The following is a 20,336-nucleotide window of genomic DNA, read 5'->3' on the forward strand; positions in this document are numbered from 1 at the left end:
TCGAAAGAACATTCTGTCCATATAAGGCAGGGGGGAATGTTACAAAGGGTAGTCCACTCCCCCTGGGTAATGCCCATTCCCAAAGCTGTGCTCCTCTGCTGAGCAGAAATGGGGATCCACCTGCCTCTGGGTTGGGGAAGCCTCCACATTTCCACCATTCAAAGCTAGGGGGCGCTCAGCTCCTATGTGGCAGCTGACACCTGGGATTGAACCCAGGGGCATTTTACCACTGAGCTACATTACCATTTCTTTTTATTATTTTAATATTGAGACAAGGTCTCATTAAATTACTGAGGGTGGTCTTGAACTTACGATCCTCCTGCCTCAGCCTCCTGAATCCCTGAGATTACAGATGTGCACCACTGTACCCAACTGTTTGTTTTAAAACTACACCCCTAGGTGAGCTAGGTTTGGGAACCACTCATTTACAGTGAAATGAGAACCCTGATAAATTCTTGAGATTTAGAAATTGAAATGACAGAGGACTTGGGTTCAGTTCTCTACCATTCTAGTATCACCTACAGAATCTTTCTAGAGACAGAAATTAATTTGGCACAAGTTCAAGGAATAACTCATGCTTTATGTTACATGAACAAGGAACAAAACTCAACACAACTATTCCAAGAACCAAAGTCTGGGCCACTGTTTGCATTTCTTTACCTTCCCATCTTAATACCTGAATGAGTACTGTGTTTGCACCTAGTTCGTGTTGGGCATTAAGATTATAAGCCCCAGTTCCCATGTCAGCCTTTCCCTCATGGAGTTGCTCTTAGATGACACATTTTCACCTAGTAAAAATGATGATCATATCCAGCTGATAGAATATGGGTGCAATACCAGTCCAACAGCGGCCAAGCTAAACTGCTGTGGCACAATGCCAGGTAAGTGTGTGGCATCCATGCTGTGGATCCAGATCCCAAGGCAGACAAAGTATATTTTCTTTTTCCTCCTCTAAGACTTCAGCAAGTCTTTTCAGATCTTCTTGGGTCTTTATTGTGTCAGCTTAATCATGAATAAACAGGTTTGGTGCTAAAGAGGTCAGATTGACTGTTCATTAAATGATTGATAGATATTTTCTTTTTTTTTTTAAGAGAGAGAGAGAGAGAGAGAGAGAGAGAGAATTTTTAATATTTATTATTTTTTAGTTTTCGGCGGACACAACATCTTTGTTGGTATGTGGTGCTGAGGATCGAACCCGGGCCGCACGCATGCCAGACGAGCGCGCTACCGCTTGAGCCACATCCCCAGCCCCGATATTTTCATTTTGTTTTGTTCTTGCAGTACTGGGGATTGAATCCGGGGCTTCTCAAATGCTAGACAAACGCTCTACCACTGAGCTACATTCCCAGTCCTTTTTATTTCTTATTTTGAGACAGGGTCTCACCAAGTTGCCTAGGCTGGCCTGGAGCTTGCTATGCTCCTGCCTACAGAGTAGCTGGGATTACAGGCATGCATGAACCATGCCCAGTTAATGACAGAGGATTTTTGTGCTTTTAAAAAAATAAATAAATAAGCCCAGAGAGACAAAAGAGGGTAACTAACTACACATGACTTGCCAGATACAAGAAGGATAAATCTAAAACACACAGTGGGGAAGGTCAACAAACAACCTAGTCTACCCAAACAGCCCCAACCAGCATTCAATAATCTGAAAACATTAGCTGTGTCCAAAAGTAAAGGTGACGATGAGACTCAGTGCAAAGGATTTGTAAATGCTAACTTAACAGACAACTATATTCTGTGTACGTAAGCAACACTGACTTCTCCAACCTGACCTGTAAGCAGCAAAAGAAAAGGTCTTGGGCTGCATGTTCAGGAAGAAGTGCTGAAAAAAGAATTAAGTGATAGTTTACAGATGAGATATTGAGAAGTTCAGTTGTCTTTCCTCACTCAGCTCCCAGAAGGATGGCATCTCCATATTACTCTCCATGTTAAAAATTCAAAGAATTCTCACTGGAGAATGTGACCAGACCAAGAGAACAGCCCCAAAATACTTACATAAGATAGTAAAAATAATATAATGATAAGCTTCCTTTCCTAGCTGAGGTGTGAATGTTTGAAAGAACATTCTATTGATATAAGGCAGAGGGGTAATGCCTTATGAGTTATAATATTGTGTTATAATATTATTGAGTTATAATAATGAAAGTATTGAGTTACAATAATGTAAGTCCTAAATAATCAACAAACTAAAATCCTCATCTTCCTTCTTGGGAGGCTGACAGACAATGCCTAAAACAGAAAGTCATAAGATTACCAAAAAATGACAACATGAACTTGTTACTTAGAAAATAACTAGAACTGAAAATGATTGCTTCTAGCAACTGGAAAATGGGGGCAGATTCATCTGTTTGCTGGAAATAAGCCTTATTCCCAAACATACACTCAACTTCATATGTGAATGAACGTAGCAAAATATAATTTAAATAAAGCAGAGTTTTCGTCATAGGGTCTGATGAATTCCTGTGTGAGGAATGACAGGCACAACACAGATAAGTAATGGAACATCTCAAAACCCAACAAAGATAAAATCTGAAATGTTCCCATTTCCTCCTCAACTGTATGTGAGGATCAGGCCAGGGTCACTTATCCACTCACTCATTGACTAATGTTGTCTGAAGCCTGCTCCATGCCAGGCACGGTTCTCAGCAATAGAGCTACTACAGTGGACCCAAGGCTCTGTTCAAATTAGTCAGCAAATGAGTAAGAGAACTTCAGGAGGTGAAATAAATAAAAAATAAAGCAAGGCAAGCATTTCTGCCATCAGAGAGTACTGAAGAAATAGAGTACTATTCTAGAAAAAAGGTGAGGAAAGTGGCTAGTGTAAAGGAACAAGCTAGGAAGCACATCCCAGGTGCAGGAAGACAATGACAGTTTGAGAGACACAGCAGAGCAGTGGAGGGAGGGGTGAGCAAAGGAGGAAGACCTAGGAGGAAATGTGAAGAATGGGATGGGGGGAAGGAGGACAATAAGCTGAGTTTCACAGGCCACAGGGAAGACCTGGAATTTTAATGAGATGGGAAGTGTCACTGGAGGAGTCTAAACAGAGCTTCATGAGAGCATTAGTTTATATAACATCTCAAGACCCAGTAGAGGTAATCATGTTAAATAAAACAATACACAATCATTTGTGTAAGTTAAAATGGAAGGTCTAAGGGCTGGGGCTGTAGCTCAGTGGTAGAGCGCTTGCCTAGCATGTATGAGGTTCAATCCTCAGCACCACATAAAAATAAATAAAATAAAGTTACTGTGTCCATCTACAACAACAAAAAAAATTTAATGGAACATCTGTTTAACAGAAAATGTTTGATTATAACAAATAAATTAAATCTATCACTCACTTATGACCTTCTTTTCCATGTTCAGCTTGGTTACTGACCAACATTCCAATTAAGCCCATTTCTTTACCATCTCCCAAATAAGACACAATAAATCTAGCATGTTATTGACAATTATCTACTATCTGCATTTAATAATGCACAGAGCCTGAGATAAAATTAACCTCTGGAGAGACAAATGAGTGTATGTATGCAATGGATGAGATCAGCAGAAATCTCTGACCTCGAGAATGGTTCTTAGGAGACACCCACAAGGGAAGGCAGCATAAGGAATCCACCACAGTTGGTACTGTGTCAACAGTAATAGAATTATGGTACTGTATCTGCTTATTTTCCATGCAACTCCTCCATAGGAGGGGCCTGGCAAGTGATAACTCTCAACAGAGACACAGAAAACTGGATGTCAGTATGAACCAAGAAGACAAATATCAAGGTTCCAAGGCCAATATGAGACAGAAACTCCAACTTGCCTCCACCCACAGAATTTATAGAAAGGATAAAGGAGAACCTATTCCATGGTTCACAGATTCCTCAACGAGGTCAAGAATGTAGAAAGGGTGGGAGAAAAGAGTCTGCAGGGAGACCAGGGGGTTTCCATGGAAAGTGCTACTGCTCTGCCCTGAATCCCTGGTTTCAAAGGGGCTATCTAGAGAACTGTGCTGGGTAGAGTGCCTACATGTCTGAGGCAGCTCAGGAATACTGCAGGCTGAGGTCCAGCTCCCTTGGCCCATCTTCTCAGGAGAGTGGAGGAGGGCTGCTGAACCACTAAAGCTGGTGGGGGTGACAGGTGAGCACATCTCACAGGTACATGTCGGGGGTCTTGGTCCTCCTAATAAGTTCTGGGAGAGGCAAGGAGACCTCCAGAGAAGAAAAGCTGGATGTGTTCTGTAGGATGCCAGTAGCAGGGAGGGTTTCCCATGTGACTACCCAGAGCAGAAATGCAGCTTTCTGGAAAGGAAAACTATAAAAGCTAGAAGTCCAACAAAGAAACTCCAAGGACTAGGAAAATGATCCAGAATGGGAAAAGTGCACTCTTATCATCTGCCAGGCCCTCCTGAGGATATCAGCTTTAACCACCTGGTAGATTTAGAGGACATGAAGCTACCTATCCAGGTAATAAAGGCCCCACTCTCCCCACCTCTCCTCACTGCAACTCTGGCTGGCTCCACCAAGCAGCTGCTGAGGGAGAAAGAAGAGCATCAAGGAGTGAACACAGAGCAAAAAGTCCACAGCAGGCTTCCAGTATGACAGGGATCTGATCTGGAAAATGCAAGAAGATACAATGAGGCATGCTTGAAGCTTGGATTCTACATGGGTCTGAATATTACATTTACTAAATCTGAAACTGTGCTTGCAATTTAAAGTGATCATAATATTGTCATTCCTAAGAGGGAAAACAAAAGCAGGAGATCAGCTAGAGTTGAAAATTAATTCTAGAGCGATGAATTAACTTCCTTAATAAGGTTTTAAAGGGACAAAATTAAAAACACAAAGAATGTGGGTTGATCTTATTGCATGCATCATGTTTGCTAATAATACCGGCCATGGAAAAAAAAAACAAATAAAATGTCTAAAAGGGACATGAGTAAACTAAAGAGTCAATGCTTGCATGAAACCTAGATGAGAGAGACATAAATAGCAACAGAATCCACTGTTTAACATTTATAAAGGAGAAAGATGCTGGTTGTGCTAGGTCTCTGCAGCTATGATAAAATACCTGAGATAAAGCAATCTAGAGGGAGGAAAGATTTGGTTTGGCTTATTTATTTCATAGGTTTCAGTCTAAGTCACTTGGGCCCACCATTTTGGACCTGTGGCAAGACAGAACATCACAGCAGGAACATGTAGTGGAGTAAAGCTGATCACCACTTGTTGATCAGGAGGCAAACAGGAGCTGGAGTTCCAATATCCCCTTCAAGGATATCCCTTCAATGACCTAACTTAATTCCACTATACTCCACCTTCTAAAGGTTCCATTACCTCCCAATAATACCACTGGATAGGGACAAAGGCTTCAACACATGAGCTTTTAGGGGACACAAGTTCCACAACACTGGTTCTGATACACATGCTTAGGGCCTGTGCTGTCATGGTGTGGTAAAATATGAATAGCTAGAGCAAGTTATAGAATCAGATGTTCAGATTTGGATACATGTTCAGACATTTACCATCCATATGACCTTATGCAAGTCACTGACATTCTCTGTAAATCACTTACCTCTCTCTAAAATGGTAATCATACCTAGGGTAACATATTGTGTTGTGGACATTTTAAATAAGAGAATACATGGAGAGTGTTTCTTTATGCCTAGCACAGAGTACGTACTGATTAATGACAGTGAGGAGGATTCCCACTACTCTGAGGGACAGAGGAAGCTAAGCAGGCTTTCTCATGTTATAGATGATCTATCCCTCAAGGCTTTGTTGACTGTAATTCCAAGATTGCTAAGCAACCTAATGATTCTAATTCCATTTTCAAGCTAACTCGATCATTGGGAATAAATACCTGGAACAATGAACATCAGGAATCCTGTGACCAACAAATCCGCTTTTTTTTTTTAATTGATTTTTTTCAGCTTTTCTTATAAACATGAATCTCCTATTTAAATCAACACCATTCAGGGGCTGAGGTTGTAGCTCAGTGGTAGCTTGCTCACCTAGCATGTGTGAGGCCCCGGGTGCGATCCTCAGCACCACATAAAAATAAATAAATAAAGTACACGTATTATGTCCAACTACAACTAAAAAATAAATATTTTTTAAAAATCAACAGCATTCAGGTCATTAAGGTCTGATAGATTCTTGGTGAACTAAAAAAAACTGACTAGACATAGAGGGATGAGGATTCTGCCAGAGGACTGACCCTTGAGAGGCCCTATATGAACAGCTGGGCTCTCCTCCTACCTCCCTCTCTTTAATTATACATGATTACACCAAGACACTGAGAAATCCCAAAGAATCCTCTGAAACAAAGAAAGCCTCCTACTACATTTGCTATTTTTTGTTCTAAATGAACCTCATAACTCTCCAAAAACTAGAAATGCATATATAGTATAGATAACGACACTACCATTCAGGGGAACTTTACAACCAAAACACCTTGTTCACTTACACGCCCTTATCATCTGTCACTCTAATGCTGATCTCTGTTGATTTGCTGGTGATATTTCATGACTGAATCCACTCTCCCCTCTTATATCCACAACCTCTTTTATAAACCCTTCCTCACAACTCATGTCCTTCAAGAAGTCTTCCCCAATACTACGAGCCCTTTCTGGTTGAGGGTGTAGCTCAGTGGTAGGCAGATTACATGCTTTAGATGCACGAGGCTCTGATTTCTATATCCAATATCCCCATTCCCAGCCCCACCCCCCAAAAAACTAATTTATTCACTTGTGACCACTTAATTTTTCTTTCAAGCAATTGTCAAGCAGCTAAATCTTTGCATTTCTCAAATGGCTCAAAGAAGACCCAATACTTGATATATTTCACCAATTAAGTTCTTTATTGCCACTAGATATATATTTATATTAAGTAAATAAATCATCTTAAGGAAGAAGAAAGACAAACTAGGTTACAAAGGTGACAAACAAAAGATGTTCTGGTTGACAGAAGCTTTGCGATCACATAATCCTTGGAGTTTCCTTTTCTCTTAATTAGGTCAGCTTTTAATACCATAATCATTCTTTCTGCCTTTTCCTTTTCAATCCTGCTGCACCAGAGTCCCACTGCAGTTTAAGTGACCTACTTAATAAAAAGTTTAGAGTCCTCAGACAGAAAACTGGGTTGGTTCCTCTACTGCCAACTGCTATGCAATCTTGGCACATGGCCTAGCCTCCCAGAGCTGCAGTCTTCTTTTCTTTACAGAGAAGAGGTTAGATTCCTTTATGGCTGTAAGTATCTATGAATATTTTCTGAGACCCTATTCCACACAAAGCACTGTGCTTGAAATTAGGGTGGGAAGAGGTATAAGTATAAATCGATGTTGCTCCATCGTCTATTAGGGAAGAGAAGGCCCATACAGTACAAAACCAAATGCCACAGTTACTTTGTTTATCACCCCCATTCCTGATTCTCTATTCCATGATTGGAATTGTGCACAGCATATAGATGTTCAATTCAATGACATACACACCTTATGGGTGTTTAGAGAAGACAGACTTCATCTAAAGTCAAGAATGGTTCAAAGATTTCTAAAAGGTTGTTCAACTTTCACTCCTCCCCAACATTATCCTCTAATTGGAAGCAAAATCATAATAAGCCAGTGTTCAAGTTTCTCCATGCTCTGGTTTCAATATATCCTTCAATCCTTATCTTTTCCTTTTATAGAACTATGCTGAAGCCAACCTCCTTGTTATACCTCAGCTCCTACTCTTCACTCCTTCCTCCATATCCCATTTATGCTGTTCTTCGTAATGAAATGTCTTCCAATCCTAACATGGCCCAATTCCATTATCTCTCAGGGTAATTTCAAATTTCTCCATATCTGTATGGAGGTGTGTGTGTGTGTGTGTGTGTGTGTGTGTGTGTGTGAGAGAGAGAGAGAGAGAGAGAGAGAGAGAGAGAGAGAGAGAGAGAATAGATCATTTTTTTTTTTATTTTGATGCTGGGGATTAAACCCAGGCCCTCATGCATGCTAAGCACATGCTCTACACAGAGATACACCCTCAACCCCTCTCCTAGTTTATGAAAGAGACCTTAGAAAGCGTTTCTTAATCCCTCCAATCATGTGCTCCCTCCTGCCTCTGAAACCCCAAAAGATTTGTCGACATTTCTCTTGTGGTACATATAACGACTGGCTCTGCAGTACATCTGGGCCATATCTTTGCCTCAAGAGAATAATCTTTAACATCAAAAATTATATTATTCACCTGCTTTGCCAAACAAATAAAGGATAGTCACTAGATTAGTCTGACAGGACAAATATAAAAGGACACTTTAGGATATAGAAAGTGGATAAACAATGGCACCAAGTTAGGAACATTTGTAACTTATGACTAAAATGGTGACTACTATCCTACTCTCAATAACCTCAAAAAAATTATATATTTTATATATATATAAAATTTTGTTTTGGTACCACCAAAACAAAAAAGTATATTGAGATTTCATCTCACTCCAATCAGAATGGCAATTATCAAGAATACAAATAATAACACATGCTGGTGAGGATGTGGGAGAAAAGCTATACTTATATATTGTTGGTAGGACTGCAAATTAGTACAACCACCCTAGAAACCAGTCTGGGGATTCTTCAAAAAAACTAGGAATGGAACTACCATATGACCCAGCTATCCCACTTCTTGCTATATATCATAAAGATATAAAATCAGCATACTACAGTGATACAGCCACATCAATGTTTATAATAGCACAATTCACATTAGTCAAGTTATGAAACCAGCCTAGATGCCTGTCAACAGAAGAATGGATAAACAAAATGTGGTATATATATGCACAATGGAGTTTTACTCAGTCATAAAGAAGAACAAATAAACTGGAGAACATCGTGCTAAGTGAAATAAGCCAATCCCCCAAACCCAAAGGCTGAATGTTCTCTCTGATATGTGGATGCTAAGAAAAAATTGGGGAGGTAAGGAGGAAAAAATAGAAGTTCACTGCATTAGGCAAAGGGGAATGAAGGAAAGGGAGGGGATTGGGAATAGGAGAGACAGCAGAATGACTTGGACATAACTTTCCTATGTTCCTATATGAATAAATGACCAGTGTAATTCCACATCATGTACAACCACAAGAATGGGATCCTAATTAGAATACATGGCACTCCATGTATGTATAATATGTCAAAATACATTCTACTCTCATGTATATCTGAAAAGAACAAATTTTCAAAAAGTGAAAAAAATAAGCTAGACACAGAAAGTCAAAGGTCAATTGTTTTTCTCATATGTGGAAGCTGGAAAAAGACAGGAGGTAAGACCAGTAGAATCCTAGAAAGGGAGCAGGCAGAGGGAGGAAGAGAAGGAAAGGTGAAGTACTAGGGACTGACTTGGACAAATTAAATTCCATGTTTGTATAATTATGCCAGAAATAACATCAATATTATGTATAACTGTATGAACTAATAAAAAAATCAAAATAACTAAAAAGGGCGAGGAGTATAGCTCAGTGGTAGAATGCCCTTGGGTTCCATCCCCAGAATTGCAAAAAGAAAAAGGTGTATAAAATTACCTCCAGGCTATGTGTCTAAGGTATATCTCAAACATAAATAAATTTTGTGTTTAGATCTGGGTTTCATCCCCAAAATAATAATTATGTACATACAAATATTCCAAAATCCAAGAAAATACAAAATCTGAAACACTTCAGATAAGAGATACTTAGGCTGTACTTGAAATTTCTCTGGATTTTTAAGTATTTGGAATTCCCTGAATGCTTACCCATAACAGAACACTGCTCTGTAGCCCTGACCAACTAGTGGGGCATACCTACCACCTAGTTTCTAATGAACCCATTTTCTGTTTTATTTAAGCTGTTGTTAGGCAGAACACTGAGGATAACAGTTCTACCTTTCCAGAGCCAGCAGCAGACACACACACACACACACACACACACACACACACACACATATATATATATATATATATACACATTCATACCCACTCTAAAACAGATTTCCTTTCATTGACTTCGTAACTGAAGCAATTAGCTTCACATGCATTTAGCCAATTGGTCTCCCTGGCCCCACCTCTCATCACCAAGAAACTCTGTATTCCCATCTCTGCTGGTATCCTGCAAACTACATCTACTGGGGTTTGGTTGCCCTTCAATCCCAGCATGACAAATAATCAGCCTCAAGAACTCTTGAAAGGTGACACTGAATAATCTTTTTATTTTTATTTCTGATTAATCTGATGTCAAATAAATGAAGAACACGATTCTTGGCTTAAGTACAATTAAAAATCTGTCACTGAAATCAAAACCTGGCTTTCATCACAAGTGACATTCTGAAGTCATGTCAGTGTATATGCAATACCCAATCCCCTGATAACAAATGTAATAAAGCACAAAACTTAACAGTGAAAAGGTGAGAAAAAAAAATCTCTCTTCTCCTCCATAAAGACCAACTAGTCTGGACAAACACTTCTTTGCTGATCAGATTTCCTTGATGTTTATATTTGCTAAATGCTCAGGCCTTCCACAGAGGAAACCAGGGGTACCCAAGTGTCTTCAAGGGGAACTCCACCCCCTCTTCCACAGGAAACATGCAGTAACTCAGTTTTGGAGTGAGGCGGCAGCAGGCAAAGGAAGAAAGACAGAAGCCCCACTTACCATAGAAGAGGAACGCTTTGGTCATGGGATGGTGCCAGTAAGTCCGGTTGATGGTGAAGAAACAGGCATCTGCTCCACACTGGCCCAGCCGTCCAGTTTCCCCGGTCAGTGGGGACCACCAGAGCATGATGGGGTAGCTGTCAATTTCCAGTTTTCTCTTCCTAATCAAGGACAGTGCATCTTTCTGAAGGAATGGATTGAGATGTTCAGGCTCTTCCTCCAATTTTTTATGTCCATCTTGCAAATTGGAATTTTTAAATGTCTTCCTTTCAAATTTTCCTAGCTCAACCACGACCTAAGAATGAAGGCAATTATTACCAGAGTCACATTATTTAACTTTCAACAGCATATCTCATTCATCTTGATGATTTAGCCTCCTACTAGTTTTCTATTATTGCTGTAACAAATTTGCATGAACTTAATAATTCAAAACAGTACACACTTATTATTACACAGTTCTGAAGGTCAGAAATTTGAAATGAGACTCACTGGGCTAAAATCAAGGAGCCAGTAGGCCTTTATTCTTTTTTGGAGATTGGGAGAATAAGTTTCTAGCCTTTTCTCTCTCTTGGAGGCAGCCCACAGTTCTGGACTCAAGGCCGCCTTCCTGCTTCTTCAAAGCCAGCAGCACTGAAGACTGTGGCTCTTTTGACAATATTTCTCCGTCTAACAAGAGCCAGGAAAGACTGTACTCTTAATGATTCATGTGATTACACTGGGCCTCCATGGATGATTCAGGATAATCTCCTGTTTTAGTCGATATCATGCTGCCTTACCAGAACACCTGAGATTGAGTAATTTACAAAGAATTGAGATGTATTTCTTACAGTTCTGGAGGCTAGAAAGTACAAAGTCAAGGGGTCCCTGAGCAGGAAAGGAAGACACACTTATGCTTTGATCGGGAACCCACACCAGGGACAACTGACTTCCACCATAAGGCACTCATCTGCCCTCATGACCTAATCACCTCTTAAAGTTCCCACCTCTCAATCCTGTTGCATTGAGGACCAAGTTCCCAACGTGTGAACTCTGAGAGATATTCACACCAAAGCATTTCCATACCTCAAGGTATATCACATTAATCCCATATGCAAAGTCTTTTTTGCCAGGTGAGTAACGTATTCACAGGTTCCAAGCATATGGGGCATGAAAAGAGCCTCTAAAATAATAAGTCTACTAAACACTTAGACCCATTTCCCTGCTATTTCATCAGCATATATAGCATCTAGCACATTTAGTACCTTGAAAACTATAATAGGGTTTTTACCTATCTACACTAACGATGACATTCCAGGGAAAAAGAGTTGTAAACTACCAGCGGATTACCTTTATTGCAATTAAAGAAGTCATAACATGAGAGTTATATTTTTAATAATACCTACTATTGCACTGACACCATGAAGTATAACAACAAAACTTCCTGGAATCTGCGTTATCAACACAGTAAACCATTAAGGACTGGATCTCCACTCCCTTCCACATAAAACCGCATTTTTACCTACATCAAGATAGTCTAAGTCAGAGTCACTGGACAGCCAGGCCATCAGAAACAGTAATCTGGAGGTGGTGAGATTGAAACTGAGGACCAATTGTTCTCCAAACTTTTTCACATTTTAAGATTTAATGCTAATATGGCCCTACAAAAATATTATCAAAAGGGTTATTTTACAGTAATTTAAACATCAATGATCAGGCTATCAAGCACATAAAGCAGTTAAAAGAAGGCACATTTACATTTTTCCTGCAGTCAGCCCTCTGTATATGCAAGTTCCACATCTATAGAGTCAACCAACTGTGGATCAAAAATATTCAAAGAAAAATTTGCATCTGTACTGAACATGTATAGACTTTTTTTCCCTTGAATTATTCCATAAACAATAAAGCATAACAACCATTCACATAATTTTTACACTGTGTTGGGTATTATAAACAATCTGAGGTGACTAAAGTATACAGAAGAAAATGTATGAGTTATATACAAATAGCACACCATTTTAAATAAGGGATATGGGGATCTGCCAATTTTGGTATCCACAGAGGGTCCTGGAACCAATCTTCTGTGGAAACCATTGGATGACTACGTTAATTCCTCCACAGCCAGCCACAGAGGCATTTCCTGTGTGGCCATCAGGCCCCACCAGCCAAGGATGGTTTCTTTTTTATTTCCTTGTTACTCCTATCACTGGTCACTAATGCATGACATGGAGTCCGCAAGTCTCTGGAAAGGGCCTATAAATTTCATTAGATTCTCAAAGGTATCTAAGGCCAACTAAAAGTAAGAATCACAAATTGAAAGTCAACCAACGAGCACTCCAAAAGGAGTAAGGAATTCTATTAGCTTTTAAAAAATCATATGAGGGGATGGAATTGTAGCTCAGTGGTAGAGCGCTTGCCTAGCAGGTGTGAGGATCTGGGTTCAATCCTCAGCACCACATAAAAATGAATAAATAAAATAAAGGTATTGTGTCTATATACAACTAAAACTATTTTAAAAAATCATATGATACCAAAGTCCACATTAAAACAGCAAAACGATCCCTGAAAACTGAAGCCTAACCCTTGCCAATAGCTTTCTCAGCAATTTTGTAATCGAATAATGTAGCTCTTCCCCAGCAGCTTGATGGAACAGAATTGACTTATAACTCCACACTATCTTTTCATTTAACTTTCTTTTGCAAATGTACAACCAGTAACCTAAAAGAAAAAAACATGGCTTTTAAAAAGCCATGGGAGGGCTGGGGATGTGGCTCAAGCGGTAGCGCGCTCGCCTCGCATGCGTGCGGCCCGGGTTCGATCCTCAGCACCACATACCAACAAAGATGTTGTGTCCGCCGAAAAAAACTAAAAAAAAATAAATATTAAAAAAAAATTCTCTCTCTCTCTCTCTCTCTCTCTCTCTCTCTCTCTCTCTCTCTCTCTCCTCTCTCACTCTCTCTTAAAAAAAAAAAAGCCTTTAAAAAAAAAAAAAAAAAAAGCCATGGGATAGGGCTAGAAATGTAGTTCAGCATTAGTGCACTTACTTAGCATGTGCAAGAACATGGGTTCAATCCCCAGTATATGTGTATAAATATATATACATATATTTATATATTATTATTTGTATTATTATTTATGTATACATATGTACACACATACACACACATATATATATTTGTTTATAGTCAGGCCCAGATATCATTATCAGGTGATAGGAAATATGGGGGGACAGAAAAACATATTTTAAAAAGCTATAAGGATAAAAATCAGCCAGATCCATAATCTAGAACTCAAAAGGAAAGATAACCCAGTTTCTTCAACAAACCTGTGACATGGCATAAAATGTGGGATAAAAGAAATTTGCAAAAGAAAAAATACAAAGCACAAAACCTGAGATACACCAACCAAATGTAATATGTGAAATTTATTTACTCCATATTCAAAACAATCTATTATTTTTAAACAAATTTTAAAAAATTGGGGGAGGGAATTTTAACATGCCTAGGATACAGAGGATATTAAGTAATTATTATTAATTTTATTCAATGAGAGAACAGTAATATGGATACATGAATTTTTTGGGGGGAGACAAGAAGGAAGACAAGCAAGTGTTTCCTCAAAGACAAGCAAGGAAGCAGTCAAGCGTTTCCTCTGTCCAGAATCCGAGTCTGGCTGTAGAGTGTCTGCCAAAGTGCTTTCAAAATCTTTATCTCATTCTATGCTGATTAGGAGAAGTAGGATCTCGCAGAGTCAAAAAGCCCAAGGAACACCTATTTCCAGGGATTGAACTCAAGGGCACTCAACCACTGAGCCACGTCTCCAGCCCTATTTTGCATTTTATTTAGAGACAAGATCTCACTGAGTTACTTAGCACTTTGCCATTGCTGATGCTGGCTCTGAACTCGCAATCCTCCTATCTTAGCCTCCTGAGCTGTGATTACAAGCATGTGCCACCATCCCCAGCAGTTATGTGAAAATTTTAAAAGTCCCTATCTTTCAGTGATTAAAACCAACATATATCTAGGTGAAATACTATTATGTCTGAGATTTGCTTTAAAATATTTTAAATGCATTCATTTAGTTGCATCAAAAAGTAATATTCAAAAATTTACAAAATATAGTTAAACAAAAATAGATAACAATGTCTAAGATGAATGATTTCCTCCAGAGAATGACAATGTTTTAGTTTAACTATAGGTAAACCTAACATTTTAGAGTTTAGATTATTATTAGTTAAATAATATAGTTTATATATCTGTAATGGGCTGAATTGTGTACCCAACAATTCATATGTTGAAGTCCTAAGCCTCAGTACCGTAGAATATGACTAATATTTGTATATAGAGAAGTATATTTGGATACAGACAAGCACAGAGGAAGGACAAATGAAGACCCCCTCCTTTAAGTCAATGTGGCAGACTAAGAAGAAACAACTCACCAATACTTTAGACTTGAATTCCCCAACCTCCAGAATTGTGAGAAAATTAATTTCTCTTGTTGAAGCTAACCATCGTAAGGTACTTTATTATGACGTCCATGACATGACTGTGTTTGTTTATCCTTCCTTTACCCTATTCATGTAGCAAATTATTTCATCTGCCTACTCTCCAAACCAATAAAAACAGGAATGGTTCTGAATACAGAGGCATTTTATAAAAGTATCCCATGTGTCAGGAAAGACTGAGGAATAACCCAAACCATGCTATTAGTGGCAAAACCCAAACTGATCCACACTAAGGTTTAGCTCCAGTATTCATACCATTTCTGATGCTCTGGAACTGAGAGAAGACATGAACATCAAAAATATGGTGGCAATTTATTCTGACACCAAAAGGAAAACTCTTACCTTAGGTACTCCTCATAACTGAGAAAAGAGCCACAATAAGATCAAAGCTCTCTTATAACTTTCTGTAGAAAGGAGCAGAAAAACCCAGCCCCTCCTACAGAGCAGTTCCTAGAGACAAGCAAAGAAGACAAGCAAGTGTTTCCTCTTTCCAGAATCCGAGTCTGGCTGTAGAGTATCTGCCAAAGTGCTTTCAAAATCTTTATCTCATTCTATGCTGATTAGGAGAAGTAGGATCTCGCAGAGTCAAAAAGCCCAAGGAACACCTATTTCCATTGGTCCCATACCTGAAAGACTGACATCCACAGATAATCTGTAAAAGTCTCTTGAAGGCTCAAATGGACAGAATATATCTACACTGATAGCCATATTTTTACCATCACTGTACAATTTTTTATTTCAATTTTAAATCAGTGAACAGAGTTTAGAATAACTGTAGGAAATAAATCAAATATGTCAAGAAATTTATTAATGCAGTTGTTTGTATTCTGCACTTACTTTAAGACACAGAATATCTTTCATATACTCTTTATAGAATAGTCCTTGCTTCTTCAAGAATGCCATCTTTCAGAAGTGATTAGGACCTATCATCCCAGCTACCAAAAAATGTGGGGCAGGAGGATCACAAGCTTGAGGCCAAACTGGGCAATTTAGTGAGGGCCTGTCTCAAAGTAAAATAAAAAGAGCTGGGATATAGCTCAGTGGTAGAGCACTTCTAGCATGGGGGAGCCTCTAGGTTCAACCCCTAGTACCACAAAAAAAAAAAGAAGCAGATAGAAAACTTTGAGAAAGTTATTCAACTTTGACCCAATGAGACAGTCTGAACTTGGCCTAAAACCAGGACCATACAAGAGATCACACTCTGATCTCAATCTCCATGATTTTGTTTCTGCCTGACATATCACTCAACCTCAACTCCACATGATTAAATTTTTTTTAAAAAAGTGTTTTTCCTGCCTTAGACAGTAGCAATCACCTGATCCTGAAAGATTAAGCAAAAAGTAACATACTTGGAATCCTGTGAGAACAGAGCTGGGGATATAGAGGAGATGGCAAAGGCTCAGTAATGAATCCACATTACACAGCTCAAATTCCTGGTACCTGGAGTGTAACGAGCAGAAAGACAGTAGCTGTCATGCACAGGCAAGATGCCAAAACCTTCCTCCTCTGAATCCGCACCATGCTGCCCTGCCCTGGGTGACTGACAGAGGGCTAGCCCAGTTAACAGGTGTTCTCGCGGCAGCCCATAGCCCGAGACAACTTCACATGGAGGAACCATCTGGGTGCCAATTTCTTGCACTGCCATTCCTGCTGGGACCTGGTCTCCATGAAGGACTGAGATCTGAGGTTTTGAGAGAGCCTGGCTTGACATCGAGAGCAAACAGCATGCAGTCTTCTTAAGCTATCATCAGAGCAGCTGGAGATTCTTCAGACAAGAAGACATCAAACAATTCTGTAACAGACAAATGGATAATCTTTTAGCCACAGTGCCCAAGATTTAATAAATGTAGTCTTATAGGTTTATCATGTACAAGCACTAATGTTTCAAACTAAAAGGAATCTTGGAGATCATGTAGTCCTAATACCTCATTCACAGACAGGGAAATGGAGACCAGAGTAGTGAAGTGGCTCACCTAAGGTCACCTAGCCCATTAGAAGAGCATGTCAAATCTACAATCAGATCCCAAATCTAAAATTCTCTTTCACTTAATTTTCTATGGCATAAGAGGACCGAATTCCAGAAGCCATTTATGTGAAGTTACTTCCTTATATTGAGGTTTCAAAGGAATAAAGAAGTAGAACAGAAAGTACCAGGACAAGAGGTTAGGAGTATAGCTCAGTGGTAGAGCACTTGACTAGCATACATGAGGCCCTGAGTTCAATCACTCTCTACCACTACAGAGTAGGGAAAAAAGGAAAGAAAGTACCAGGACTATGTACCCACTCTGGTTAAAAATTAGAAAAAAAAAATATTGGTCAGCTTCAATCAAAAATGAATAATAATTGACTAGGGTGTTGGTCAGTGGTAAAGTGCTTGCCTGGCATGCAAGAGGTCCTGGGTTTAATCCCCAACACTGGACAAAGAAAATTTATAATGGTTAATCATCAACTGCCCCAGTATACCCCAAGAAAACCAACTTCAGTGAAAACATAAAGAAACCTGATTATCAGTTTATTTTGTTAATTCTTGTATGGCAAGTGTAATAAAGCAGTGTGCTGTTTGAGCAACATGACTCTGGTTTCATCTATCTCAATGGATGATCTTTTCGAAAAGTTTTAAGAAGGAACTACATGGTTCCAAAAGATTGTCTCTTATTCCCAAGATTCCATGAGTTCCACGTCTTAGCAAATGGCCTTGTGCAGGGATCAGCTTCCAGAAGATGGGCAGTATTGCTTCACAGTGCTCCAAAGGCCTGACCCTAACTCAGAGCCACAGGTCTCTAGGAGAGAGTTAAAGATATAACTAGAACTGTAAAAATGATACGAAACTCTGGTTAAAGACCTGGGTCTAAAAAAGTGAGCTCTTCTCTCATCTTGATTTACTTTTAAGCCCAGGATACTTTTCTTCCTCAATAACACAAAGACTCACTGAAAGTACATTTTTCTTCTTTCATCCATGGGAATTCTCAAAATAGAGTAACTACGAAAACAGACTCTAGAGTCAGCCTGCAAGGATTCAAATCTCAACTCCCCAGCTGGCATAATGCAGGTGCACCATAAATTTAAATATTATTATGATTTTTATTAGATGGAAGTGAAGCTGAATTCTCAATGTCACTGTCTCATCAGCTAGAACTTCTTAAGGAGATATGAACATGAAAAGGAGACTGCTCATGTTTATTGAACAACCTATTATGGGCAAGGCCTTTCCTAAGTATGTAGCATTTATAAGCCAAAAACAACTTCATGAAGTAGCAACTACTATCCTTAGTTTTGAAGGTGAGAATATTAAATTTGAAGGCAGCAAGGTAAATTGCTCAAGACAATAACTTCATAACTTTGATAAATACTACAACCAGAGAAGAGTCTGGCTTTTGAGTTCATGTGGTTTGGGGGTTTTTTTGTTTGTTTGTTTTTTCTTTCTTTGTATTGTTTTGTTTTTGTTTTTGTTTTTGTTTTTGTTTTTTTTTTTTTGTTTTTTTTTTTTTGTACTGGGGATTCAACCCAGAGGCACTTTACCACAACCCTTTTTATTTTTTAATTTTGAGATAGTGTTTCACTAAGCCACATGGGGCCTTCCTAAGTTGCTGAGGCTGGTCTCAAACTTGAGATCCTCCTGTCTCAGCCTCCTGAGTCACTGGGATTACAGGCCTTTGCCACTGTACATGACTCTTTTCTATTTTTTTTAACCATTAATACTATAAAATTCCTACCAGATAATGCTAACATTACAGCTATCTACCTGAATCACAGGAGGGAAAAAACAAATAAACAAACAAACAAAAAAAAAAAAAAACTACGTAGAATAGTTGTTGGCTAGTATGTTAGAGAAAACAAAACAAAATCTACCAGGAACCTGTAAAGCTCCTTACCTTCTACTCAGTAGATGATAGTAGATATTAGCTACATCAAATGTGAAGCTGGCTATTTGGGTTCTAATTCTGGTTCTATCACTTATACATAATATAATTTGGACAAGTTACTAAGCCCCAGTTTTTTTAATAATAAACAATAAAAGTTAATTATCATTGTTTCTTTCCTTTGCATAACAGAAAAATTATCAAATTTTCTACTTAGGGGCTGGGGATGTGGCTCAAGCGGTAGCGCGCTCGCCTGGCATGCGTGCAGCCCGGGTTCGATCCTCAGCACCACATACAAAGAAAGATGTTGTGTCTGCTGAAAACTAAAAAATAAATATTAAAATTCTCTCTCTTTCTCTCTCTCTCTCTCTCTTAAAAAAAATTCTACTTAGGTGCAAAAGCAATTTATTATAATTAATGCACCCAGATTAGAAAGTAAAACAATATTATAAGCTTAAAAGGGAATAAAATTATATCACTCTCAAAAGTTTTTGGTCTGTCAGTCCACTCAATCTTATAACCACTTTTTAAGCTAGACAAGGAGGTATTGTATTCCCAGTTCCAACAAATAAGTAAACTGATCTTCAGCAAGTTTAAGTGATTTCCCGGATCATAGGGTTTTTTTTTTTTGTTTTTTTTGTTTTGTTTTGTTTTGTTTTTTTGTTTTTAAGGCAGAAGTGGGTCTAGAAATCAGGTCACTTGACTCCAAGATCAATGGAAAGGAAAGATACGGGAAAAACAATGAAAGTTTGTCATGAATACAAAACAAGTCAGGGACAAAGGAAAACAAAGAATGGAGAGAGAACTTGAGGACAGATTTGGGAATGTTTTTACAGCTACCAGATAGCTCAGGTCAATTGTGGGGTCTTTATAAGGCTGTATAAAGAAAATTCTGCAATGGAAGAATTTAAGGCTACAAATTCCCTTGCATCTGGAAAATCTCAACTTAGGTTATATTCCTGAAGCTAGAGTAGTGAGATCTCAGGGACCAAGCAGTGGTTAAATACCCACCACTAAAGAACAGATCCCAGTACTGTGATTTATAGTATGCAGCCATCAACCAAGTCTCAGGATACATTTGCAGCAGTAACAATCAATCTAATATATCGTATTAATTACCCAAGGCCCATCATCAAGTCAGCAGTCTCCCAGCTTATGTGACAGATGGGCTTTGCAGAGAGCATGATGAAGACCACCAATCTCCAACTCCATGGCACTCCAAGAGCAAAGTGCCCTTCTGCCTAGCATTGCCCAAAAAATGAATCTCAGAGTCTTCTAAGAGAATGCCCCAAAATATTTTTTTTTTCTGGTACAGAGCAATGTGTTTGTTCAATCACAGAACATCACATCTGAAATGGACTCTCA

General features: G+C 38.9%; 1 protein-coding gene across 1 annotated transcript in view; it reads right to left on the reverse strand.

Moving 5' to 3' along the window:
- FUT10 (fucosyltransferase 10) overlaps positions 1-16,771 on the reverse strand; it is a 90,825-nt gene extending 74,054 nt beyond the window's left edge. Inside the window, exons 1-2 of the mRNA XM_081269193.1 lie at positions 16,552-16,771; positions 10,632-10,926 (exon numbers count right to left, since the gene is read on the reverse strand). Coding sequence (XP_081125319.1) covers positions 10,632-10,926; positions 16,552-16,632 — 376 coding nt within the window. The 5' untranslated portion in view covers positions 16,633-16,771. The remainder of the gene's footprint in view (positions 1-10,631; positions 10,927-16,551) is intronic.
- Positions 16,772-20,336: the final 3,565 nt, after the last annotated feature.

The sequence above is a fragment of the Spermophilus citellus genome (genome assembly GCF_964194105.1).
Source record: "Spermophilus citellus genome assembly, chromosome: 16".
NCBI lineage: Eukaryota > Metazoa > Chordata > Mammalia > Rodentia > Sciuridae > Spermophilus > Spermophilus citellus.